This window comes from Salvelinus namaycush, chromosome 7 (assembly GCF_016432855.1).
Source record: "Salvelinus namaycush isolate Seneca chromosome 7, SaNama_1.0, whole genome shotgun sequence".
Classification (NCBI taxonomy): Eukaryota; Metazoa; Chordata; class Actinopteri; order Salmoniformes; family Salmonidae; genus Salvelinus; species Salvelinus namaycush.
This window is the reverse complement of record NC_052313.1, coordinates 56,130,631-56,158,161: the sequence shown is the minus strand read 5'-3', so window position 1 is coordinate 56,158,161 and position 27,531 is coordinate 56,130,631. Positions and strand designations below refer to the sequence as shown.

General features: G+C 46.3%; 2 protein-coding genes and 1 long non-coding RNA gene across 3 annotated transcripts in view; all 3 read left to right on the top strand.

The window, feature by feature from the left end:
- LOC120050855 (interleukin-1 receptor accessory protein-like 1) overlaps positions 1-27,531 on the top strand; it is an 838,450-nt gene that overhangs the window by 614,179 nt on the left and 196,740 nt on the right. The gene's annotated exons all lie outside the window — the stretch shown is intronic.
- Positions 1,563-2,980, top strand: LOC120051495. Its single transcript, XR_005477267.1, has 5 exons — positions 1,563-1,652; positions 1,724-2,059; positions 2,239-2,337; positions 2,476-2,551; positions 2,713-2,980. It is a non-coding gene; the product is annotated as an uncharacterized LOC120051495 (long non-coding RNA).
- Positions 7,168-27,531, top strand: part of LOC120050264 (BCL-6 corepressor-like) — a 76,395-nt gene continuing 56,031 nt past the window's right edge. Inside the window, exons 1-3 of the mRNA XM_038996842.1 lie at positions 7,168-7,864; positions 18,797-18,876; positions 23,758-27,477. Of these exons, the coding sequence (XP_038852770.1) occupies positions 18,874-18,876; positions 23,758-27,477 (3,723 nt within the window). The 5' untranslated portion in view covers positions 7,168-7,864; positions 18,797-18,873. The remainder of the gene's footprint in view (positions 7,865-18,796; positions 18,877-23,757; positions 27,478-27,531) is intronic.

The following is a 27,531-nucleotide window of genomic DNA, read 5'->3' as shown; positions in this document are numbered from 1 at the left end:
CCGCCTAGTATATAGGTCCTGGATTGCAGGAAGCTTGGCCCCAGTGATGTTTTGGGCCTTCCTCTGACACCGCCTAGTATATAGGTCCTTGATGGTAGGAAACTTGGCCCCAGTCATGTATTGGGCCTTCCTCTGACACCGCCTTGTATATAGGTCCTGGATGGCAGGAAGCCTGGCCCCAGCCATGTTTTGGGCCTTCCTCTGACACCGTCTAATATATAGGTCCTGGATTGCAGAAAGCTTAGCCCCAGTGATGTATTGGGCCTTCCTCTGACACCGCCTAGTATATAGGTCCTGGATTGCAGGAAGCTTGGCCCCAGTGATGTTTTGGGCCTTCCTCTGACATCGCCTAGTATATAGGTCCTGGATAGCAGGAAGCTTGGCCGCAGTGATGTATTGGGCCTTTCTTCTGACACCTCTTAGTATATAGGTCCTGGATGGTAGGAAGCCTGGCCTCATCGATGTTTTGGTCCTTCCTCTGACATCGCCTAGTATATAGGTCCTGGATAGCAGGAAGCTTGGCCGCAGTGATGTATTGGGCCTTTCTTCTGATACCTCTTAGTATATAGGTCCTGCCAGGCAGGAAACTTGGCCCCAGTGATGTTTTGGGCCTTCCTCTGACACCGCCTAGTATATAGGTCCTGGATGGCAGGAAGCTTGGCCCCAGTGATGTTTTGGGCCTTCCTCTGACACCGTCTAGTATCTATGTCCTGGATTGCAGGAAGCTTGAACCCAGTGATGTTTTGGGCCTTCCTCTGAAACAGCCTAGTATGTAGGTCCTGGATTGCAGGAAGCTTGGCCCCAGTGATGTTTTGAGCCTTCCTCTGACATTAGTGCTGTATTGACAAGAGAAAAATGAACGTCTTATTTTTAACTTTCTGCAGAATGAGAATGTGGTCATTTAACAAGTTGACGCCAATCACCACATCCTCTTTTGTCAGATGTTGTGTTGATTACGGCTGCACTGAAATCGGTTGAGGGATGAGCAGAAGAGGAGTGCAGAAGAAATAATAAAAACTCCACTTTGTCCCTGACAGCCAACAGAGCCTCATTATAACACACCCCTTCTTACATGTGTCTCTTGAGGTCAATCTACTCCAGACATATTAAATACACATTCTCACTTGACACAGTCAATGTAAATCAAAAAAGTTAAATATTCAAAATGACACATACACGGACTCGACCTGACTCTGACGTGAGATGTCATGACGGATCAGACAGATTGAAGTGTACTATGACTACTTGTAGTGTCTTGTACGGTGATCCACTAGTAATGTAAGTTGAAATTGAAAGTTAACTGACAATCTAGACATGGCTACTGTTTGAAGGTGGTGGTTGTGGTTGTGGTGGTGGTGGGGTCAATGAAATATATTGCTATTAAATTCAGGACTTGAATTAAAATTATTTGATTGAATTTCAAACTTGTGATAGTAAATATTGCATGCCTACAAGGAGTATGCCTATATAAGGCAAAGTCAAGTGGCCTTGAATATGATTGGTCTGACCTCTAGCACCCTATAAAACAATGTTGTGGTTTGTCTGTACAGCAGCAAAGAACACTCAAACAGGCAACTGCTACACAAGCAGGAAACAACCCAATCACCACCACACATTTGAGACAATGCTGAGAGTTGTGGGACATTTGTTGTGTAAGACAATTATTTTGTTACTACAATTAATAACTTACGAGTCAAATGTGTAATTACCTGTTTGTTTCTAGGTCTCTTTATATGCTGTCTAGGAGCTGATGGCTTGACTGAGACACTGGTGGAACTTGGACAGAATACAATCATAAACTGTTCTCTTAACATAGAAAGTGCATACTGGTACATACAGCACCAACCACAGCCTCCACTGGCCATACTCCGCTCTTTCACTAGTAGTAGTCCTGCTGCTTTTTATTACAATAATAATTATAGACAGAAATATTCATTAGAAACAGGAAATAGTTTGTTCATACAGAATGTAACAGTAGATGATTGTGGAGTGTTCTACTGTGCAAAGAAAGAAGACCAGAGTCTCCTATTTAGCAATGGCGCCAGACTCATGACCACTGGTAAGTGCACATTTCATTCAATTATGAATATGTATGGTGTACAGATATGTATGGTGTACATATGAGCTACCTTTTGGGTATGTTCCCAATAATGGAAAATACTGTTTTTCAGTTTTAGATGTGGTTGAGAATAACTCAGGACATTTTACATTGGCTGCTATTTATATTTTTTTCCACAGACTATCCAAACCAGACCTCCAACTACAGATCATCATGGGAGAACTGTCTTCTGTCCATTTACAGCGTTCTGAATGTTATTCTGATGGTTATGATCCTGGGTGAGTGAATGGAAATACTAGATATCAAAATGTAAAAGTTTGAAATCGTTTAACATTTTAATGTTGTTTGGTGAGTAGCCAATGTTGCGTGTGTAATGTTGATATTGACATATCCTATATTGTTGGTGTATATTTCAGTACATATCGTGGCCTTGGCATGTCAGAACAGAAACTGTCTTATAAAACTAAGACCACCTCAACATGCAGACCAGAGGTAAGAGACTTTTACACCACCTGAACAGTTGCAGCATTCTCCCTCACAAATTGATTAAACTTAACAGTATTAAATACTGAAAACCATCCAACATATCATGATGTAACTTTGACTGTAGGTATGGTCTTTTTAAAAGATGAATTGCATTGTTGTTTTGACAGAAATCAGTGAAACAGATCACAGCACCACCAAGAAGATTCCATCCCGAACTTGTATCAATAATTACAATTGCAGTATAGTGCATGCTTCCACAAGCGCAAACTAACAACTTCTGCAATAGATATATTCTTAGAATCACTTCCTGTAGAATGATACAAGTCATGTGACGATGTTACAGTGAACAATGACTAAAATACTCTTGTGAATATGCCTGTATCCTATCACCCCTTTCTACCGCTAGTCAGTAATGAATAAATACGTGTTTCTTTATTTCCCCCTACTTTGACATTTATTTGTACTAAAATACATGCATGATGTAGGTCTACTGCAGTGTTTCCCAAACTTGGTACTCTGGACCCCAAAGGGTGCATGTTTTGGTTTTTGACCTAGCACTACACAGCTGATTCAAATAATCAACTAATTATCAATAGTTGATCATTTGAATCAGCTGTGCAGTGTTAGGGCAAAAACCAAAACATGCACCCCTTGGGGTCCTGAGTTTGGGAAACGCTGGACTAGTGTGTTATTGTATACATGAACGGTCAATCCATTAGTGTAACTATCTTCTAGTAAAATGTCATGATTACAGTAATCAGCTGCTTAACTTCCTTTTTGTTCTAAAGCTGTGACTTCTGTGGAAATGTTCGATGAAATTGCAGTGAAGATCACAGGAACAAAAGAAGCGTATGACTCATGGCCCACTCAGTTGAGGGTAAAGTAGAGCAGCAGTTGTCAGAAAGATATTACACAGTGGAAAGTAACACACCACACCACCACACAAACAGCTCATGTAAATGGTCACAGGCTGTGGTTGTATTACAGTATTTCTTCCAGTGATGTTTGTGAAATAATTAGTCTGGCAAGAGGTTGTCTGTTGCAATACACTTTCATAATAAATGATTTCCTAACAACATGGTCTTAAACTCAAAGAAAGACAGGCCTACCATGTAGATATGAACACTATTGGATGTGTAGAGTAAATCATGCAGAATGATTTAGCCGTAGCTTTTGGACCATTAACGCAATATTCACCAGGGTTGGGGTCAAATCCATTTAAATTCCAGTCAATCGAGGAAGTGCACTGAAATTCCTATTATCGTCTATGCTTTTCAATTAGGAAAATTTGGAATTGGAATTTGGTTTACTTTCTGAATTGCCTGGAATTAAAATGGAATTGACCCCCACCCTCATCTTAACAGAACTCCTCAAATGGTGCGTCCTTGATGACAATTCAGTAACCCAGTGTTATGGCAGGGTAAGGTGTGACACTGCCTGGTGCTATGGGGTCTACATAGTCTTAGAAACTGACCCTCGGCAACACAGTGACTAGAGTCTGGTTTCAACGATGGACCTTTTTGGCAAAGAGGAACTACGTATTTCCTCTATGCCAAAAGAGTCCTTCATTGAAACCACACCATTGTGTTGCCTAGGGATAGGTTTCAGACTTGTTTCTATGTATCAGGAAAATGGCTCCATCTATCTACAGGGACACTACTGGGCTTCTTCCAAATAACCCCTGTGTCATCTTCCCCTCAGTCACTGTCTTGGGTCTTTAGGGGTTCTCCCTTTCCACTGCTCTCCAGGGGCCATATTCATAAAGCATATCAGTGCTGATCTAGGATCAGGTCCTCCCTGTCCATGTGATCTTGTTCATTATCATCCAAAAGCTAAAACTGATCATAGGTCAGCACTAAGACACTTTATGAATAAGGGCCAGTTAGGCCACTTGTTTCAAGTTTTATTAGACTCGTGTACGGATACACTTAGTATACACTGTCCAACGAAATGATTACTTGCAGGTTCCTTCTCGACAATGCAAAACAATAAGAAATAAGAAAATACAAGAATAACAACATGAAGTAAATGGCTCAGTTGAATAGAATAAACATCGTAGCATAAGTATAATACAGGAAGGCACACTTTATAGTCCGATATTTACACGTGTTTTGGCGAAGGGGGGAGTGGGGGCAAGTGTTTATACAATGTTGATACGGTGTAATAACAGTGCCACTACACTGGGTAAGACTAAGGTGTTGCGCTCTTTTATTCGTGTGCCAAATCTTAATGAACACAACTGTCCAGACGGTGGCAGTAATGCACCATCACAGATGGTTTACACCATTACGGGCTCGCTTGAACCTGGTGTTGGGTTGTGACCGGTTTCCATTGCAAGGCGTCCATCTGTCTCGAAGTGCCAAACCGCATTACCACTACCATGCGCTTGATGTTGGTCCAGTGTCATCTCAGTATTTTAGGGAGCACCAGCTGATAAAAAGGGAATATTCCATTTTGATAGCGCTCACACATGTAGGCCTACATGTAACCAGTGCTAAATACATGGATAGCCTACAGGTCATTGTTCCTTCATTGGGTGTTGATTGGAAAGAATCAACAAGCGTCTGACACAAACCATTAGGATAATGACGCATGAATCTTAATGCGTAGGCCATTACAAATGCACTGACAAATAAGATACACAGCCTCGGCTTGGTATGTAAAAGAAACACACCCCGTTACCCCACCGTTTTTCTGGCGTGATTTATAAAGCCCATAGGCCTAAACCTACAGTACCTGAGGAGAAACAGCTTTAATGGAACTTGAGCAAGCGACCACAGGCCTGTGTGTCGAGCGCACTGCCAGTGCCATATAGTTCCAGACCTGTAGCCTATGTGCCATAAAAGGTCCAGAGGGCATGTTCACAAGAAATCTACAAATGCACTCACCGTCAATAGCAAGTTTGGCTTTGATGCTGAGTATTGCTGACAAGGGCTTTGCCAACTTTTTTTCCTCGCCCCTTTTTTCGACACTCACCCCCTTCGCGGATCGCGCCCATCTCATCATCTGTGTGTACATTCTCAGAATAAATTAAACATGTCCAATCTCCAGGTACTTCATTATAGTCAACAATTTAATCTAATAACATTTGACACGTTTGGATTTAACTTCATAGGCCAACTAATTGCAATGTTGCCTCATATTCGGTTGACAGTAATCCTTAGTTAGGCCTATGTGGCGGCAGAAAAAACGTTTTTTTTTTTTAGAAATTCCTTTAGAAAGGAACCGTTATCTATTCAGCAACCGTTTCCCCACTGCGTATCGATCGCATGTAATGCCTTTACTGTGTGTGCATTCATCGTGCTCATGTGAAACCCACCGCGGTGCAGAGCGCAATGAAGCGGCATAACCCCACGGGTTAGTTCCCATGGGACTGTAGGGGGAGAGTTGTCTGTCATTAATAACGGCAATCCAATTACGCGGACCCGGTTTGAGCTATTATGATGCTTCCGTTTGCACAGTTTTAAACGAAATGGGTAGTTTTTCTCATGATACCGCGCCAAGTATTGTATATCTCTCTAGTCTGTTTCCATTATATTCCATTCTATTCTATTCCTTAGATTTAGGATTGATTTGGGGTCAGGTGATCCTAGATCTGTGGTTATAGACCTGTGCAATAGATTATGCTATATACCTAAATATATGTTTTGCTGTCAGTGTTGGGTATGGCGTATTGTCCAGTCTATGTCCCAATGATATAGATAATGTTATAACATTTTCAATCCCAATTATACTGTATCATTTGTGTTGGTCCCGTGTGGCTCAGTTGGTAGAGCATGGCGCTTGCAACGCCAGGGTTGTGGGTTCAATTCCCACGGGGGGACCAGGGTTCAATTCCCACGGGGGAACCAGGATGAATATGTATGAACTTTCCAATTTGTAAGTCGCTCTGGATAAGAGCGTCTGCTAAATGACTTAAATGTAAATGTGTACTTCTACTTTGAAGAAAGCAACAAACAGAAGACTTCATACTCGAATTTACCCTACACTCTTAGAAAAAAAGGTTCTGGATCTATATAAAACCCTTTAGTAGGGTTCTTCGTCCTGAACCAAAATTGGGTAATATAGAACCATTGGGTTTCATATACTGTTCTATATGGAACCAATTTCGGGTTCTATATAGAACGATAAGAGGTACCATATATGAAGCAAGCATAGAACCCTTTTTGGTTCTATCCAGAACCTTTTTTTCTAAGAGTGTAGGGTAAATTCGAGAATGAAGTCTTCTGTTTGTTGCTTTCTTCAAAGTAGAAGTATACAAATGATACAGTATAATTGGGATAGAACATTTTATAATATTATATATCCCTGGAATGGGACATAGACTTGACAATATGCCATACCCAACACTGAGAGCAAAAAAATAAATGTAGGCATATAGCATAATCTATTGCCCAGGAAGAAAAAAAACGAATATGCACAGTAACCTATTTACCTTCAATATCTCGCTCGCTTGCTGGCGGACTCTTTCGCTCCCTCTCCCTCCCTTTGTTTTCGCTGTGGAGAGCGCTGGTGGAGCGAAGCGTGCTGGAGGTTTATGGTAATTGCGGTTCCCGGATTGGCCTTCTGGGTAGAGTCTGCGACTGGAACCAAGGCGCAGGCACTCATTCTCCGCTGTACGTCTGGAGGCGGTAGTTGTGAGTGCTCTGAATAGTGCCGTACGGAAGAAAACGGAACAGTAAAACTAGGACGAAATAAAAACTAATGGGAACATTGACAGAAACACCCTAGCCTCTCACTGAAGATAATGGGCACTGTTAGCATTCTTTATTTGTTGAAAACGGAAATTCTCGCCATATTTTTGAGGTGGCGTGTGTGCTGTATGGCGAGCTCAACATGGCGCTGCAATGCATAACCAGACTGAATTAGTTTATTGTTTATTGAGACCTACGACCGTTTTTGTCACCTGTGCTCCTTGAAACATTCACGACAACGATTCACTTGGTGTCTTTTTACTAATGGATATATTTACTGGGGGCAGAAACGTAGCCTATCACTGCGACTCCGTGGATGTGGTCGTTCATTGTCGCCTACTCGTCTTTCCCGGATTTTTACCAACTGGAAATGTATAAAGACTAAGGATGTTTTCGTAATCTAATTGTACCTACATGTCATTTAACAAGCACAACATTGTCACCCCTATTTGCTGTAAAGGTAAATTACAAAAGTAATATTAACCCCCGACGCACGAACTCTCGTTGGGTCGTTTTGACTGACTCGTGGAGCCTAGAGAACACGGCCAAAAAGTTCCAACTGGACATCTTGTGTTTTGGCCAAGGACAATCGAATTTAGAGAAATTATTCTGGAATTTCTATCAGGTAGGCTAAGATATTTTTTTGTGGATGTTTGTGCCTTTGTTTTCCTTTCCATGTTTCGTTTTGTTTGCTTTTCTGTCTTGCTCCAGTCTGAAGACTCGATCTTGTTCGGCGTCGCTCTGCCGATATGGAGACTTGGCCATCTGATAAGGGCTTCTACAAAGAACTGCGTATTTAAGTGGAATATTTAGTTGCTTGCCAATGTTTTGGTGTACTGATAGAGATGTGTTAACCTAGTAGAATTCATGTTTCACATAGGCTTTGTATAAACCTAGTCTAGCCTACACCCGTTTCTATAGAAAGATTGTAGCCTATTGATGGTGTAATATTGGATGGTTTGGTAACGGAAATGTATTCATTGGTGTTGATTAAGCCTACATGTTTTACCGTTCATCCAAACTCTTAGTAAGTCATAATGAGAGATCCAACGTTTTCACGGGACTTTCCAGCTAACCTTTTTTTCAGCCAGTCAGCTAAATTTAAAGGAAAATGTCAAATAAAAAAATTGCGTGTAGCGCGTGTGTGATAAAGATGTAGGCTAATCTAATTCTCATGTTTCAAATGAATGGCCTGGCATAAACAAATTAGTTGAGTCTCTGTGGGAATCGGCCTATAGGCCTTTTTCTATATATAAAAATAAAGATCCAGTCTTAATTTAGTGCCTCGCCCATTTTTGACACCATCCCATATACCTTGTGGAACGACTTTGCAGATAAACGCTTGTGGAGGTCATCTGTGTAATTTCACTGCGCATTTCAGCGAGTGGATGATGGTGTGGTGGGCTGTATGGTTTTCCATTTATGAACGACTTCATGGATAGAATGCGGAAATCATGCTTAAAATGAATTGTTATAACGGGCTCGGTGATCGAGCACATTGATACGGGTGTAGGTGTCCTGCAGGATAATGTAAGCCTAAGTAAACGTGTCTGAGGCTTCTGTCCCACATTGGATGATGCAAGGTCTGTTTTCTTGTACACCATATAGTCTTGTCATGCTGGCAACTTGACGTGTTCTGTCGCCTTAACTTAAACGAGTCCGAACTAAAGTCCTCCCCTCGCCCCGGGGACGGGAAATGACTCTGGTCACAGGCTGCGCTACGGAATTCGACTCGTAGCATATACAGTACTAGACACAAGCAAGCGCAGACGCAACAACGAAGTGCAGTGTTTTTGGACTCATAAAAACGCCTCAATTTATGTTTTTAAACTTTTACTCCAAGAACAGAGCGAACACGGTGGAGAAGCAACTTACTGGGCTTTAGGCTCATAGGAAAATAATACAGGCCTAGGCTGTTTATTTCACAAAAGTTATCTGAAATTTGTTGTCAGTTTCCTACTTTGCTACCATAAATTAATTCCGAATACTTGGTAGCCTAACTGAAAGCTGAATGTGGCACAAAGACCGAGGGGTTAGCTTAGTAGGCCTATTGTCACAGAGCTTGTTCAAAAAACATTGTCCTTTATAGGCCTACTGAAGAACCAATTTCCAACTGATTGCATTTCAAGACTAAGAATGTTTTTTGTTTATATTTCAATTTAACCAACTTGGTATGGGGGCTATGAGAGCGCAATTTACCCGCTTTGTTGTTTGCGTTTGGCATAAATGAAGGCTATCATGCCGTTGACAACTATCTAGGCATATTTCATATGACAGTCGAATCTAATGAATGCTGTCACATACGAACAATTAGGCCTACAACTTGGATAAATCTTGAAAGACATCCATTACAACAGTTACGCAAGTACCTGTAGACCCGTTTTTTATGTTCAAATAACAGATTTCAGGACACAAGAACGGCTTAAACAGCTTGCCTAACCAATTGGTATTGTCAAAATCCTACTTTTTAAAATGATTTATCTGAGAAGAGACCTCCCTACTCGCATTCTGCATTTATCTGGTGAAGGCCTACGCCCCCCATTCTGTCGACCCGGGTTGTTTATTTTTAGCGCAGCCATCTCGGTCTGCTGGAGCCTTTGTGCACTCAACGCAGACAGACGAGTCGTGTCCAGAGAGACGGTGCTTTTGAGGATATTTTTTTCCTTCATCCACCACCTTGAAATGTGATATGGAAATAGTAAATCGTTGGCCAACCGCCGAGAGAACATTCGGCGTCAGATAACATTTATTTAGGCATTTTCTTTTGAACAATGGGAAGAGTAAAACGCATCAAAGATAAGCGTGATTGACTCACGGTTGTCAAGCTTTTTCTGCTGCACCAATATTAGCTGGTTGTTGTCATGTAGGCCTAAATGAGGCCTTTCTCTGTCAGTAGGCCTATAGGCTACTTCTAACGTATGTCGAATTTATTAATAGGATATAGGTCCGCTATTTTCCGAGTTTGACACAATCAGTGGAAACGCTTGTGAAGGAAAATAAACCCACGGCACTGCAGTGAGCTGTAGAGAGAGAATTGCTTAGCCGACTCCCGCAGGAGATGTCACAGTTTGATTGAAGCTTTTCCTCTACAAGGCGAGTCTCCCCTGGGACGGCGGTCCCGAAACAGGAGAGCTCTTCTCTCCGCTTCAGAGCGCTTTTGTGCCGCAGCAGGAGCTCTGTGTGCACGGTTCTCTGCGCTCGCTCGTAAAAGGACGCCTCCTGACGCCCACACATTGTTTTCTTTACGCGACGTTCTCACCAGCAGCCAGAATGCACCTAAGTAGAAGGATAACAGCCCCGAGGTACCTTACACTAGGGGCACATATTTTATTTAAATGGAACCCGGGGCCCGTCGAATTGGAGCAGCCAAGTTTTAGGTCAAGTGAGGGACACCTCCGTGGTGTTGGGCTGGCTGTTTCTGCTTGACACCCATTGATTTTGTGAATTTGTCACGCCGTCCTTTGAACAACACGTCTATGATTCTGTAATATAAACTGTGCAATTAGACGGCATGTCGTACAGGTCGCATGATCTCCGTTGGGTGCTCGTCTTATCCTAGGCCTATAGCCTACAAATATCCTAGGTCGTTGGATAAAGTCGAGCCTACATTTTTACGTTATTGATTAATTTGTTAGGCGAATCCACATTGTAAAACCACCACCATGCCTGCAGCCAGGGATGTTGCCGTGTTTCCTCAATCCTGACACTGTCTTTGCCAAAACGGTCGGCTGATCCCCTGATGCAATAAAAAGCAATAAAAACTGTAAAATGAAGTAAAACCCTTTTGAACTACTTTTTGGATAGGCTTAGGGCCGTATTATTTTGGATTGGTTTTATGCACCAACAAACAAAGCCGTCAACCTCCAAAAGGATTGAGGGGGAGCGCAATGGTTTGGTTTCACATTGAATTGCCTACAGGAAACGAAATAACACGACCATTAAATGATTGCGCATAAGGGGACTTGTTTTTCTGACCAGCAAGGTTTTATCCGTTCGAATAATGGCGCGCCCAACGCATCCGTGGTTGTAATCTGAAGTCTGGACACGCCCGTTTCCTTGAAAATGATTAATCAATCGGAATACAACTAATCCATTTTATTTAGTCATTTTATTATTGAATTCTATTATGTTAATGATTATGTTAATAAATATTATAACATTATATTGCCATAATGCAGTATGCCTAGACAATCACACAAATGTGTGCATTGGCCAATGTCACAAATATAAATGTTATATTGAAATGTAAATTAATGTAGACAGAGGGACAAATGACAGATTAATGACGAATTGCTTGTCTCACATTGCGGTGAGTGAGTGGGACAATTCCCTTGGCTGCGAACCTCTTCGCGAACGAACATTGCACGAGAGACCTCTGTTCTGTGTGACGAAGGGGGGAAGTTGTTTCGTAACAGGCTTATCAAATATCTGTGGTTAAGGAGCACAGGCAGGCTGCTGCTGGGGCGAGTCGCACGAAACAAAACCAGACTACAGGCTGCTTTGTCTGGGCGCTGCTAGGGCATCCAAGCGTCATGAGAGTTGGAGCCAAAATAGAGATAGGGGGGGAGGGACACCAAATGTGAAAGATAAAGGGAAGCGAGGCCAAAACAACAAATGGCTCAGCTGGCACTTTGCATTTTAACTGGATTAAATAAAAAAACACGAGTTAATTTCTGGCCATTTGTGTCACACCAATAATAGGGCCGCTTCATTTTCTGTAAAAAAAGAAACACCAGTCAGACAGCTCAAGAGGCATGGTTAGATATGCACTATATATATATATATATATTACTACCCATCAAAAGTTTGGACTCGCCTACTCATTCAAGGGTTTATCTTATTTTGTACTATTTTCTACATTGTAGAATAAACGTGAAGACATCAAAACTATGAAATAGCACGTATGGAATCATGTAGTAACCAAAAAAGTGTTGAACAAATCAAAATATATTTTGTTTTTGAGATTCTTCAAAGTAGCCACCCTTTGCCTTGATGACAGCTCTGCACAATCTTGGCATTCTCTCAACCAGCTTCACCTGGAATGCTTTTTATTTTCAACAGTCTTGAAGGAGTTCCCACATATGCTGAGCTGTTGGCTTCTTTTCCTTCACTCTGCAGTCCAACTCATCCCAAATCATCTGAATTGTGTTGAGGTTGGGTGATTGTGGAGGCCAGGTCATCTGATGCAGCACTCCATCACTCTCCTTCTTGGTCAAATAGCCATTACACAGCCTGGAGGTGTGTGGGGTCATTGTCCTGTCCCACTATGCACAAACCCGATGGGATGGCGTATCGCTGCAGAATGCTGTAGTAGACATGCTGGTTAAGTGTGCCTTGAATTCTAAATAAATCAACGACAGTGTCACCAGCAAAGCACCCCCACACCATCACACCTCCTCCTCCATGCTTCACGGTGGGAACCAAACATGCGGAGATCATCCGTTCACCTACTCTGCGTCTCACAAAGACACGGCGGTTGCAACCAAAAATCTAAAATTAGGACCAAAGGACAGATTTCCACCGGTCTAATGTCTATTGCTCGTGTTTCTTGGCCCAAGCAAGTCTCTTATTATTGGTGTCCTTTAGTAGTGGTTTCTTTGCAGCAATTTGACCATGAAGTCCTGATTCACGCAATCTCCTATGAACAGTTGATGTTGAGATGTCTGTTACTTGAACTCTGTGAAGCATTTTTTGGGGTGGCAATTTCTGAGGCTGGTAACTCTAATGAACTTATCCTCTGCAGCAGAGGTAACTCTGGGTCTTCCTTTCCTCTAGCAGTCCTCATGAGAGCCAGTTACATCATAACGCTTGATGGTTTTTGCAACTGCACTTGAAGAAACGTTCAAGGTTCTTGACATTTTCCGCATTGACTGACTTTCTCTTTGCTTATTTGAGCTGTTCTTGCCATAATATGGACTTGGTCTTTTACCAAATAGGGCTATCTTCTGTATACCACCCCTACCTTGTCACAACACAACTGATTGGCTCCAATGCATTAAGAAGGAAATACATTTCACAAATTAACTTTTAATAAGGCATACCTGTTAATTGAAATGCATTCCAGGTGACTACCTCATGAAGCTGGTTGAGAGAATGCAAAGCTGTCATCAAGGCAGATTGGCTACTTTGAAGAATCTAAAATATATTTTGATTTGTTTAACCCTTTTTTGTTTACTTCATGATTCCATATGTGTTATTTCATAGTTTTGATGTCTTCACTATTATTCTACAATGTAGAAAATAGTAAAAATAAAGAAACCCTTGAATGAGTTGGTGTCCAAACTTTTGACTGGTAGTGTGTGTGTATAATTTATTTTTATTTTTTTACATATGATTAATTCTAGGTGTTTGAAAAATGTATAATTAACCAATTTACAGACACGGGCTAGTCCCCCTCCGGACCACCCCCCCAGCCATCCTCATGTACTTTGTTCCCCCTCAGATTTTTGGTGTACATGACACCCCTGGTCTGACTAATAGGTTTTCTCCGTAGCCTTTGGAAAGCAGTTCTGTGAATCAGAACAATAAACAATAAAACCCTGTTTTCGCTCTAGAAATAAGCAATAAGTCTCCTTCTGCCTATTCAACAGCACATGCCGTTGATAGAGAGTGGAGTTTGTTTATCCTGGGCAAGGGGGAGGGGTGTACGAAATGGGTTTATCTCTCCACTCCCCCCCCCCCCCTCCCCCTCCCTGTCGGCTGACTGAAAGCTAGGGTCATGGAGGGTGTGGAGAATGAATGTGGAGAACGTGACTGTACTGTTGTTCCACTCTCTGCGCTATAGACTCCTCCTTTAGCAGAACTGGAAAGGATTTAATGGTTGCAGTGAATGTGATGTCTATAGGGAATAGGTGAGGGATTTGGTTGTAGGAGTGATGCGAGACCATTGGAATTGTCCAGGCATGGTCCTATGTTGTGTGTGATCTGAGGTCCAGAGTGTACAAATTTGATGAATGTGCTAATGGCTAATAGGACTGTTATTACACTACATTATAATGTATTTTGTTCAAAAGACAGGTATTCGTCTTCTATGTTCCTCTGTATCTCAGTTGGTAGAGTATGGTCCTCTGTAGCTCAGTTGGTAGAGTATGGTCCTCTGTATCTCAGTTAGTAGAGTATGGTCCTCTGTATCTCAGTTGGTAGAGCATGGTCCTCTGTATCTCATTTGGTAGAGTATGGTCCTCTGTATCTCAGTTGGTAGAGCATGGTCCTCTGTATCTCAGTTGGTAGAGTATGGTCCTCTGTAGCTCAGTTGGTAGAGTATGGTCCTCTGTAGCTCAGTTGGTAGAGTATGGTCCTCTGTAGCTCAGTTGGTAGAGTATGGTCCTCTGTAGCTCAGTTGGTAGAGTATGGTCCTCTGTAGCTCAGTTGGTAGAGCATGGTCCTCTGTATCTCATTTGGTAGAGTATGGTCCTCTGTAGCTCAGTTGGTAGAGCATGGTCCTCTGTATCTCATTTGGTAGAGTATGGTCCTCTGTAGCTCAGTTGGTAGAGTATGGTCCTCTGTAGCTCAGTTGGTAGAGTATGGTCCTCTGTAGCTCAGTTGGTAGAGTATGGTCCTCTGTAGCTCAGTTGGTAGAGTATGGTCCTCTGTAGCTCAGTTGGTAGAGCATGGGCCTCTGTAGCTCAGTTGGTAGAGCATGGGCCTCTGTAGCTCAGTTGGTAGAGTATGGTCCTCTGTAGCTCAGTTGGTAGAGCATGGTCCTCTGTAGCTCAGTTGGTAGAGCATGGTCCTCTGTAGCTCAGTTGGTAGAGCATGGTCCTCTGTAGCTCAGTTGGTAGAGTATGGGCCTCTGTAGCTCAGTTGGTAGAGCATGGTCCTCTGTAGCTCAGTTGGTAGAGCATGGTCCTCTGTAGCTCAGTTGGTCGAGTATGGGCCGTGATTGGGAGTCCCATAGGACGGCGCACAATTGGCCCAGCGTTGTCCGGGGTAGGCCGTCATTGTAAATTGGAATTTGTTCTTAAAACGGACTTTTTTTTAAAAGTAACTTTGAAAGAAAGCGTCTGCTAAATGGCATTCATATATATTGCTACTGACTGGTACTCTGTGTGTGTGTGTGTATATATTGCTACTGACTGGTACTCTGTGTGTGTGTGTGTGTGTGTGTGTGTGTGTGTGTGTGTGTGTGTGTGTGTGTGTGTGTGTGTGTGTGTGTGTGTGTGTGTGTGTGTGTGTGTGTGTGTGTGTGTGTGTGTGTGTGTATATTGCTACTGACTGGTACTCTCTCTGTGTGTGTGTGTGTGTGTGTGTGTGTGTGTGTGTGTATATATTGCTACTGACTGGTACTCTCTCTGTGTGTGTGTGTGTATATATTGCTACTGACTGGTACTCTCTCTGTGTGTGTGTGTGTATATATTGCTACTGACTGGTACTCTCTCTGTGTGTGTGTGTGTATATATTGCTACTGACTGGTACTCTCTGTGTGTGTGTGTGTGTATATATTGCTACTGCAGTATCTAGGTTGTGCACATACTTCCATCCTTTACATTGTTGATTGTCAAATGAAGTGATGAACTGGAACTTTCTAAGGAGACTTTCATTCCACTAGAATATTCCCCCAATCCACAGGTGGGAATTTGCATACATCTAAAACGTTGGAAGTCCCCTCGACATGTTGTTTTTGCCCCATTTCTTTGTTCAGGTTGCTTGGCAATGGTAATGTTGCTTCGTAGCTGCAATGTTGCTATGCAAATGAGGAAAGCAGCTAGCCAGAGGGGAGCGTGGAGGAAGCGTGAGGTGGGGATAGTTTGATGGATGAAAATGGCCACTCTCTCCCCCTCCTCCCCCTCCTTCAATGGCTGGAGATAAGGGCAGGCCTGCATTATTGAAATCCCTCGTCTGTAAACACATCAATAGCGGGTGACTGTGTGTGTATGTGTGTGGCATGCGTCTGGTGTGTGTTTGTGTATGTCATCTCCTGCCAAAGGCCCCTTCTCCTTTTTATGTTGCAGCCAAGCTGTGTGGCTGGAGAACCCAGGTGAGGCAGCAAGCTGTGTGGCTGGAAAGCACAGGTGAGGCAGCAAGCTGTGTGGTCGGAAAGCCCAGATGAGGCAGCAAGCTGTGTGGCTGGAAAGCCCAGGTGAGGCAGCAAGCTGTGTGGCTGGAAAGCCCAGATGAGGCAGCAAGCTGTGTGGCTGGAAAGCCCAGGTGAGGCAGCAAGCTGTGTGGCTGGAAAGCCCAGGTGAGGCAGCAAGCTGTGTGGCTGGAAAGCCCAGGTGAGGCAGCAAGCTGTGTGGCTTGAAAGCCCAGATGAGGCAGCAAGCTGTGTGGCTGGAAAGCCCAGGTGAGGCAGCAAGCTGTGTGGCTGGAAAGCCCAGGTGAGGCAGCAAGCTGTGTGGCTGGAAAGCCCAGGTGAGGCAGTAAGCTGTGTGGCTGGAAAGCCCAGGTGAGGCAGCAAGTTGTGTGGCTGGAAAGCCCAGGTGAGGCAGCAAGCTGTGTGGCTGGAAAGCCCAGGTGAGGCAGCAAGCTGTGTTGCTGGAAAGCACAGGTGAAGCAGCAAGCTGTGTTGCTGGAAATCCCAGATGAGGTAGCAAGCTGTGTTGCTGGAAATCCCAGATGAGGCAGCAAGCTGTGTGGCTGGAAAGCCCAGGTGAGGCAGTAAGCTGTGTGGCTGGAAAGCCCAGGTGAGGCAGCAAGCTGTGTGGCTGGAAAGCCCAGGTGAGGCAGCAAGCTGTGTGGCTGGAAAGCACAGGTGAAGCAGCAAGCTGTGTTGCTGGAAAGCACAGGTGAAGCAGCAAGCTGTGTTGCTGGAATTCCCAGATGAGGTAGCAAGCTGTGTTGCTGGAAATCCCAGATGAGGCAGCAAGCTGTGTGGCTGGAAAGCCCAGGTGAGGCAGCAAGCTGTGTGGCTGGAAAGCCCAGGTGAGGCAGCAAGCTGTGTGGCTTGAAAGCCCAGATGAGGCAGCAAGCTGTGTGGCTGGAAAGCCCAGATGAGGCAGCAAGCTGTGTGGCTGGAAAACCCAGGTGAGGCAGCAAGCTGTGTGGCTGGAAAACCCAGGTGAGGCAGCAAGCTGTGTGGCTGGAAAGCCCAGGTGAGGCAGCAAGCTGTGTGGCTGGAAAGCCCAGGTGAGGCAGTGAGGTGTGTGGCTGGAAAGCCCAGGTGAGGCAGTGAGGTGTGTGGCTGGAAAGCCCAGGTGAGGCAGTGAGGTGATTGCATCTTTGTCAGAGCGCAGCGAGCGCTGAAACATTTCCCTGTGACAGATGACAGCCGTTGGGGCCGTTGGATTATGAGTTATGTTCTGCCTCGGAGACGAGCTGAGAGGAGGCATTTGTTATCATTGCTCTGGCTCCTTGATCCCAAATGGAAATGTCAAATTGCTATACCATAGATGCCTTACATTTGCCAAGATTTGATTAGTCCAAGAAATTCTGCCTGTGGCAATGAAACTCTGATCTGTTCACTGGACGTGCTACCTTGTCCCGGACCTGCGGTTTCTTCCTCTCTCCCGGTTTCCTCCTCTCCCTCCCGGTTTCCTCCTCTCTCTCCCGGTTTCCTCCTCTCTCTCCCGGTTTCCTCCTCTCTCCCGGTTTCCTCCTCTCTCCCGGTTTCCTCCTCTCTCTCTCTCTCTCGGTTTTTTCCTCTCTCCCGGTTTCCTCCTCTCTCTCTCTCTCTCTCTCGGTTTTTTCCCCTCTCCCGGTTTCCTCCTCTCTCTCCCGGTTTCCTCCTCTCTCCCGGTTTCCTCCTCTCTCCCGGTTTCCTCCTCTCTCCCGGTTTCCTCCTCTCTCCCGGTTTCCTCCTCTCTCTCCCGGTTTCCTCCTCTCTCCCGGTTGCCTCCTCCCTCTCTCGGTTTCCTCCTCTCTCTCTCGGTTTCCCCCTCTCTCTCGGTTTCCTCCTCTCTCTCTCGGTTTCCCCCTCTCTCTCTCGGTTTCCTCCTCTCTCTCTCTCTCGGTTTCCTCCTCTCTCTCCCGGTTTCCTCCTCTCTCTCCCGGTTTCCTCCTCTCTCTCCCGGTTTCCTCCTCTCTCTCCCGGTTTCCTCCTCTCTCCCGGTTTCCTCCTCTCTCTCTCTCTCTCGGTTTCCTCGTCTCTCTCCCGGTTTCCTCCTCTCTCCCGGTTTCCTCCTAGGTTCCTGTCTTCCTAGTGTGTTTTTCCCAGCCACTGCACTTCTGTATTGCTTGGTCTTTCTGGGTTTTAGGCTGGGTTTCTTTATTTGTTCTAAGATGTTCTTTTCTTAACAATACACATACCAACATCAACATAATTGAGTTAGTTATGCTTCAACTTTCCCTCCATCTTGTGCCAACATCAATTATTTGTAGTCTTAGTTCCGATAGTTGTATATTTTTTATCTAAGAGGAACCCTGACCAGTTCACCTGACGTGCTACCTTGTCACCTGCTGTTTTGACTCAGTCGTGCGCTCTTTGTCGCACGTTCTCTAGGTTCCTGCCTTTCTAAGCACTTTTTCCTAGCCACTGCTTTTCTGCATTGCTTGCTCTTTGGGGTTTTAGGCTGTGTTTCTGTATAAGCACTTTGTGACATCTGCTGATGTAAAAAGGGCTTTATAAATTTGATTGATTGATTGATGGTAACACATATTTGTTCTGTCTTTGTCTTGACAGGATTGTACCAGTGAGGGATGGTGGGAGGCAGACTACCCATGTGGTACTAACCATCCAGGAACCACATCACACAAAGCATGGTAAGCTAGGATATAAAGCCCTCTCTGTAATGTAGTGAATGGCAGACCTGGAAGAGCCCTCCACAAGGGCTTTGCTTTTAATTTGGATGTAGGATTACTGTGGTGTAGCTACTCCTCCACTGGGCTGCCTGCTATCATTTGGATGTAGGATTACTGTGGTGTAGCTACTCCTCCACTGGGCTGCCTGCTATCATTTGGATGTAGGATTACTGTGGTGTAGCTACTCCTCCACTGGGCTGCCTGCTATCATTTGGATGTAGGATTACTGTGGTGTAGCTACTCCTCCACTGGGCTGCCTGCTATCATTTGGATGTAGGATTACTGTGGTGGAGCTACTCCTCCACTGGGCTGCCTGCTATCATTTGGATGTAGGATTACTGTGGTGTAGCTACTCCTCCACTGGGCTGCCTGCTATCATTTGGATGTAGGATTACTGTGGTGGAGCTACTCCTCCACTGGGCTGCCTGCTATCATTTGGATGTAGGATTACTGTGGTGGAGCTACTTCTCCACTGGGCTGCCTGCTATCATTTGGATGTAGGATTACTGTGGTGGAGCTACTTCTCCACTGGGCTGCCTGCTATCATTTGGATGTAGGATTACTGTGGTGGAGCTACTCCTCCACTGGGCTGCCTGCTATCATTTGGATGTAGGATTACTGTGGTGGAGCTACATTTACATTTACATTTAAGTCATTTAGCAGACGCTCTTATCCAGAGCGACTTACAAATTGGAAAGTTCATACATATTCATCCTGGTCCCCCCGTGGGGAATGAACCCACAACCCTGGCGTTGCAAGCGCCATGCTCTACCAACTGAGCCACACGGGACCACACGGGACTACTGTGGTGTAGCTACTCCTCCACTGGGCTGCCTGCTATCATTTGGATGTAGGATTACTGAGGTGTAGCTACTCCTCCACTGGGCTGCCTGCTATCATTTGGATGTAGGATTACTGAGGTGGAGCTACTCCTCCACTGGGCTGCCTGCTATCATTTCTAAATGGGTCCTGCAGTTGATCCAATAGGAGATGAATCAAACAGCCGCCCCCATATCGTACCGTGGGCAAGCAGGAAACTCAATTAATCCACTTCCTGGCATCAGTACTCTACTCTGTCATGGACTCGCTCTGTGGCAGGGAGATCCGGGTCCAAATAGTATTTAGCTATCTGAAATAGTTTGAGTGTTTGATGAAGCCTTGCAGTACGAGTTGGGTGAAAATGTGCACTTTTGGGACGATTTCATTGGTGCCATTGCGCCAGGCAGGCTCAATCAAGTGCAGCTGAAGTATTTGAATAAAAACAAATACTGTTTGAACCCAGGTATGGTTTGGTCTGTGGGAGTAGAACAGAGGGCTGGTCTAATGTAGCGGTACATCAGCAATCCAGGTAGACATGAATCCCCCTGCTAGTGATGATGGATCAGACTGATACATGTCGTTTGCCTGGCTACCTCAAAGGCTTCTCTTCCCCTGTTAGGAATCAGCTGCAGCTAGCGCTTCCCTCTTACAAGAGCCAGATAGAGCAAGGATTCGTCCCAAATGGCACCCTATTCCCTATATAATGCACTACTTTTGACCAGAGTAGTGCTCTAAATAGGGAATAAGGTGCCATTTGCAAAGCAAGGCTCCATATTCTGCTGCTTGTCTGGCGCTCTCCAATGACCTTGACTTTCCCTTGTTGTAGAGTGGGTCCGGAGACGTGTTCTTAAGTGTTGTGGTTACAGTATGGAGACGTGTTCTTAAGTGTTGTGGTTACAGTATGGAGACGTGTTCTTAAGTGTTGTGGTTACAGTATGGAGACGTGTTCTTAAGTGTTGTGGTTACAGTATGGAGACGTGTTCTTAAGTGTTGTGGTTACAGTATGGAGACGTGTTCTTAAGTGTTGTGGTTACAGTATGGAGACGTGTTCTTCAGTGTTGTGGTTACAGTATGGAGACGTGTTGTGGTTACAGTATGGAGACGTGTTCTTCAGTGTTGTGGTTACAGTATGGAGACGTGTTCTTAAGTGTTGTGGTTACAGTATGGAGACGTGTTCTTAAGTGTTGTGGTTACAGTATGGAGACGTGTTCTTAAGTGTTGTGGTTACAGTATGGAGACGTGTTCTTAAGTGTTGTGGTTACAGTATGGAGACGTGTTCTTAAGTGTTGTGGTTACAGTATGGAGACGTGTTCTTCAGTGTTGTGGTTACAGTATGGAGACGTGTTCTTAAGTGTTGTGGTTACAGTATGGAGACGTGTTCTTAAGTGTTGTGGTTACAGTATGGAGACGTGTTCTTAAGTGTTGTGGTTACAGTATGGAGACGTGTTCTTCAGTGTTGTGGTTACAGTATGGAGACGTGTTCTTAAGTGTTGTGGTTACAGTATGGAGACGTGTTCTTAAGTGTTGTGGTTACAGTATGGAGACGTGTTCTTAAGTGTTGTGGTTACAGTATGGAGACGTGTTCTTAAGTGTTGTGGTTACAGTATGGAGACGTGTTCTTAAGTGTTGTGGTTACAGTATGGAGACGTGTTGTGGTTACAGTATGGAGACGTGTTCTTAAGTGTTGTGGTTACAGTATGGAGACGTGTTCTTAAGTGTTGTGGTTACAGTATGGAGACGTGTTCTTCAGTGTTGTGGTTACAGTATGGAGACGTGTTCTTAAGTGTTGTGGTTACAGTATGGAGACGTGTTCTTCAGTGTTGTGGTTACAGTATGGAGACGTGTTCTTAAGTGTTGTGGTTACAGTATGGAGACGTGTTCTTAAGTGTTGTGGTTACAGTATGGAGACGTGTTCTTCAGTGTTGTGGTTACAGTATGGAGACGTGTTCTTAAGTGTTGTGGTTACAGTTTGGAGACGTGTTCTTAAGTGTTGTGGTTACAGTATGGAGACGTGTTCTTAAGTGTTGTGGTTACAGTATGGAGACGTGTTCTTCAGTGTTGTGGTTACAGTATGGAGACGTGTTCTTAAGTGTTGTGGTTACAGTATGGAGACGTGTTCTTAAGTGTTGTGGTTACAGTATGGAGACGTGTTCTTAAGTGTTGTGGTTACAGTATGGAGACGTGTTCTTAAGTGTTGTGGTTACAGTATGGAGACGTGTTCTTCAGTGTTGTGGTTACAGTATGGAGACGTGTTCTTAAGTGTTGTGGTTACAGTATGGAGACGTGTTCTTAAGTGTTGTGGTTACAGTATGGAGACGTGTTCTTAAGTGTTGTGGTTACAGTATGGAGACGTGTTCTTAAGTGTTGTGGTTACAGTATGGAGACGTGTTCTTAAGTGTTGTGGTTACAGTATGGAGACGTGTTCTTAAGTGTTGTGGTTACAGTATGGAGACGTGTTCTTAAGTGTTGTGGTTACAGTATGGAGACGTGTTCTTAAGTGTTGTGGTTACAGTATGGAGACGTGTTCTTAAGTGTTGTGGTTACAGTATGGAGACGTGTTCTTAAGTGTTGTGGTTACAGTATGGAGACGTGTTCTTAAGTGTTGTGGTTACAGTATGGAGACGTGTTCTTAAGTGTTGTGGTTACAGTATGGAGACGTGTTCTTAAGTGTTGTGGTTACAGTATGGAGACGTGTTCTTAAGTGTTGTGGTTACAGTATGGAGACGTGTTCTTCAGTGTTGTGGTTACAGTATGGAGACGTGTTCTTAAGTGTTGTGGTTACAGTATGGAGACGTGTTCTTAAGTGTTGTGGTTACAGTTTGGAGACGTGTTCTTAAGTGTTGTGGTTACAGTATGGAGACGTGTTCTTAAGTGTTGTGGTTACAGTATGTAGACGTGTTCTTAAGTGTTGTGGTTACAGTTTGGAGACGTGTTCTTAAGTGTTGTGGTTACAGTTTGGAGACGTGTTCTTAAGTGTTGTGGTTACAGTATGGAGACGTGTTCTTAAGTGTTGTGGTTACAGTATGGAGACGTGTTCTTCAGTGTTGTGGTTACAGTATGGAGACGTGTTCTTAAGTGTTGTGGTTACAGTATGGAGACGTGTTCTTAAGTGTTGTGGTTACAGTATGGAGACGTGTTCTTAAGTGTTGTGGTTACAGTATGGAGACGTGTTCTTAAGTGTTGTGGTTACAGTATGGAGACGTGTTCTTAAGTGTTGTGGTTACAGTATGGAGACGTGTTCTTCAGTGTTGTGGTTACAGTATGGAGACGTGTTCTTAAGTGTTGTGGTTACAGTATGGAGACGTGTTCTTAAGTGTTGTGGTTACAGTATGGAGACGTGTTCTTAAGTGTTGTGGTTACAGTATGGAGACGTGTTCTTAAGTGTTGTGGTTACAGTATGGAGACGTGTTCTTAAGTGTTGTGGTTACAGTATGGAGACGTGTTCTTAAGTGTTGTGGTTACAGTATGGAGACGTGTTCTTAAGTGTTGTGGTTACAGTATGGAGACGTGTTCTTAAGTGTTGTGGTTACAGTATGGAGACGTGTTGTGGTTACAGTATGGAGACGTGTTGTGGTTACAGTATGGAGACGTGTTCTTAAGTGTTGTGGTTACAGTATGGAGACAGGGCTTTTTAAAATGGAGCTCTCTGTTAAATGAATCCCCCCGTGCTTGATTAATGGAGATGTATTACTAATGTGCTGCTAATGGAAATTCTACAAAATATACCCACGTCTCTGGCTAGTGGTCTCTTGATTTGTGTTAACTGTTTAAGAGGGTCTTACTACAGCTTTAAAAGTTGATAGTGGATCTGTTTTTATTGTGGGGAAATTCTACTTATTATATTTCCAAAAGTGAGTTAATTCACTTTAATATTCTCTAATGTAATATCACAAGAGCTTGTCTCATAGCACTCCACGGTATACTGACAAACCATAAATGTGTATATGAGAATATCATCCCTTTAGTGCTATAAGGCTCAGTCTCTCATCCCTCTCTTTGGCATTGTGTGTTGTCTTGTTGCAGGTGGATGCGAGTGCTGCTTGCAGAATGAACCCGCTAGCTGCCCTGGGCATGGACCGTAGCAGCCTGATGAGGGAGAGCCTCCGCGTCCACGGAGGGATGGTCTACCCGGGCATCCGCACCCTGTCCGCCTCCCAAAAAGCCAGGGAGGGGGTCTCCTCCTTGCCCCTGGGCTACGACCTTGTCTACAAACCCGAAGGGTTAACCTTGGAAGGCAGGAAGCCTGGTAACGGTTACGTGGGTCTGTATAAGAGCTCTCCCCCCGGGTTGCAGAGGCCTGGTGGAGGAGGGGAGGGCCTGGGGATGGAGCGGCGTGTGGGGCCTGGAGATAAACCCTCTGAGCTGGGCCTCAACGGCAGCAACGGCTTCCTGCGACTGCCCTGGGCAGTAAACCCGTACGCTGACCCCGGACTGTACCCCTTCCTGGACTCCTCCAAATACGCAGCCCTCAACATGTACAAGGCCTCGTTCCTGTCCCAGCCCTCACCCTACCTGCCCCAGCACCTGGCCTACCAGTCCCTGTGTGGAGGGGCGGGGGGTAGCGCTGCTGGGGCAGAGCGCCTCTTCTACATGCCCACGTACCCCCCGGCCCCCATCTCCTCCCCCCTGGCCCCTCCTATGAGGATCCCCATGGCCACGGTGGTCCCCAACACCCTCTCCCCGATCCAGGGCCTGGGGCCCCGGATCCACCACGAGGCCTCCACCTACGGGTCCCAGCTTCACCAGCAGCACCAGGCCCACCAGCAGTCCCAACCCCATCACCAGTCACATAGTGACAGGCAGCCCCAGTCCCAACCCCATCACCAGTCACATAGTGACAGGCAGCCCCAGTCCCAACCCCATCACCAGTCACATAGTGACAGGCAGCCCCAGTCCCAACCCCATCACCAGTCACATAGTGACAGGCAGCCCCAGTCCCAACTCCATCACCAATCACATAGTGACAGGCACCCCCAGTCCCAACCCCATCACCAATCACATAGTGACAGGCAGCCCCAGTCCCAACCCCATCACCAGTCACATAGTGACAGGCAGCCCCAGTCCCAACCCCATCACCAATCACACAGTAGAGACAGGCAGCCCCAGTCCCAACCCCATCACCAGTCCCATAGTGACAGGCAGCCCCAGTCCCAACCCCAGTCCCATAGTGACAGGCAGCACAACAACAGCAGCAGTAGTAAGTCCAGTCGGACTTCCTCTAGTAAGAGCTCTGGCAGCACCATCATTCACAACAGTAGCAGTATTACCAGTAGTAGCAGTGCTGGGACTGGCATTAGCAGCAGCCTACCAGTGGACTCCACCCAAGCACTTATAATGCAGTCCCCCCGCACAGCCCCCCACCCTCCCCAGACCTCAGTCCCTCCCCCCTCTCCTCTCATAGACAACAGCACTTTGGACATCCAGAAGTCACTGTTCAGAAGCCCCCCCTGCTCCACCACCACCACCACCTCTTCCTCCCCGTCGGTGTCCCATCCTTTCTACATGAGCAGCATAGCCTCTGAGCACCGCTCCCCGGTGCGATCCGGCAGCAACACCCACAAAACCAAACCCAAAGAGCTGGGCAGCAGCTCAGAGCACAGGAATGTGGAGAGGAATGGGGAAAGGAAGCGGAGCCAGTCCCCTTTAAAGACTTTGTCCTCTGATAGACCAGCAGTACTACAGGCTCCTGCCAAAGACCCTGCGGACAAGCCTCTGGATCTGTCAGCCAGAATCCTGGAGTTGGAAGGCTCCCCCAACGGATTCCCCCCAAAACTAGAGGCCTTGGCTAAGCTGGGCTACTCGCCCGCGGCTCGATACGGCTTACCCCCCAGCCGGGAGCTCCTCAAAGAGACTCTCTCCCCGTCAGGGGCTTCCTCCAAAACCCCTGAGAGGCCTGAGATCATTAGCACTTTACGCTCCTCCTGGGTGGTGCCCAGCCCGACCCCGGTCCACGACAGCTCCAGCTCAGACGCCAACCACAACAAAGACCCCTCCGTCATCAAACATAAAAACCTGGAGAACTTGTCTTCGCCGCAGCAGCGAAGCTCTTCCTGTCCCAGGATAGGTGAGGTCGATGGGGCTGTCGTCCCCAGCCATGCCCCAGCTGTGGTAGCCCCTTCTGGGAGCCGACCGTCCTCTGCCTCCCCGTCTCCCAAGGTCAACGGTGATTGGCCAAGATCCTCCCCCAACTACTCTGAGACAGCCCCTTCTTCCAACAGAGTGGGCAGCCATCCCTCTTCTGGGAAGCCATTGAAACCCCTCAAGAAACCAGAGGCTCAGGAGATGCCCTTCAAACCCCAGCAGCCGCCCCACTTAGACAACGGCCATCCGTCCGGCCACCCCCCCAGCCACCTCTACCTCCCCCAGAGTGACGGCTATCTGCCCCCTAGCCTAGCCTACGCTAACAGATACCTGCCCTACTCGGTCCAGGAGAGCATGTCCCTGCCCCACATGCCCATGCCAGGCAAAGGCCCAGTGTACCCCCACCCTGTTCTGCTGGGCAGCAGCAGCTTGTACCCACCCCGCCTGCCCCCCAAGCACGGCCTCCCGTACGGCATCCCCCCCAGCCACGGGGACTACCTGACCTTCCATGACTCCCAGGAGATGGTCCACCCCCTCATGTCCTCCCCCCACACAGGCCTGGACCTCAAGACCAGCGAGCGGCTGCAGGAGCTCAGGTCCAGGCCCAAGGAGAAGATTTGGCAGCACCACGAGGACTCTGCCCCGGCCTACAAGAGCCAGACCCAGGCCCCAGACACTAAACACACCCGCAGGGTGGACAGAGAGACCGACAGGTCCACAGGCCTGGGCTCAAAGAGCCTCAACCACAATCCCCTGACGGGAGCTAGAGAGGAGATAGTCTGTATCGACTTAATCCAAGACGATGGGGACAGCGACTCTCCCCTGACCAAAGCTGTCTCTCCATGCGCTAAGAGAGGAGACCCTTCCAAACCAGTGGGTAGTGGGAGTATCGGGAGAAATGAGGGGAGAGAAGCAGAGCTTCAGCACATGCTCCGTACCGGCCAGGCTGTTGAACTCAGGCCAGGCCAGGCCCACAGGCAGGCAGAGCAGCAGCAACGCAGCCAGCTGTGGCTGGGCTTCCACCCTTCCTCCCTCCGTCCTGAGCCCCCAGCCCTCTCCCCCTGCCCCTTTCCCAGACATGGGGAGGACGGCCCCAGCCCTGCAGAGAGCAGCCCCATCTCTGACCTGCCAGAAGAGCAGACCCTTCGCTGCGCAAGGACTTCTGGAGACCGCACCTCTTGGGACCGTAGAGACCAATCTTTAGAGGGCCTTAAGAGCAGGGACTGTACCTTTGAGGATCCCACCTCTGTGGACCGTAGTTCTGGGGACCGCAGTTTCTGGGACCATACGCATGAGGACTGTACTTTTAAGGACCGCAGCTCTTGGGACCGTACACGTGTGGATCGTACATGTAGGGTCCGCTCTTGCGAGGACCGCACCTCCGCAGACCACTCTCCTAGGGAACGCACCTTGAACGAATCTGGGTTTAGGAATGAAAGGACCATGGACCACTACTCGGACCTGGACAAGGACATGCACACGGACACAGAGTCCCACGAGGGTGAGGAGTACGACGACCAAGGCTGCCCCAGGGCCAGGAGGTCCAGCCTGGCCAAGCGCATCGCTAACTCCTCTGGCTACGTTGGTGACCGCATCAAGTGTGTCACCACCGAGCTGTACGCCGACTCCAGCAAGCTGAGCAGAGAGCAGCGGGCACTGCAGGTAATCTCCCAGAACACATACATACCTAACCCTTTTAAAGTCTTTAAAATCATC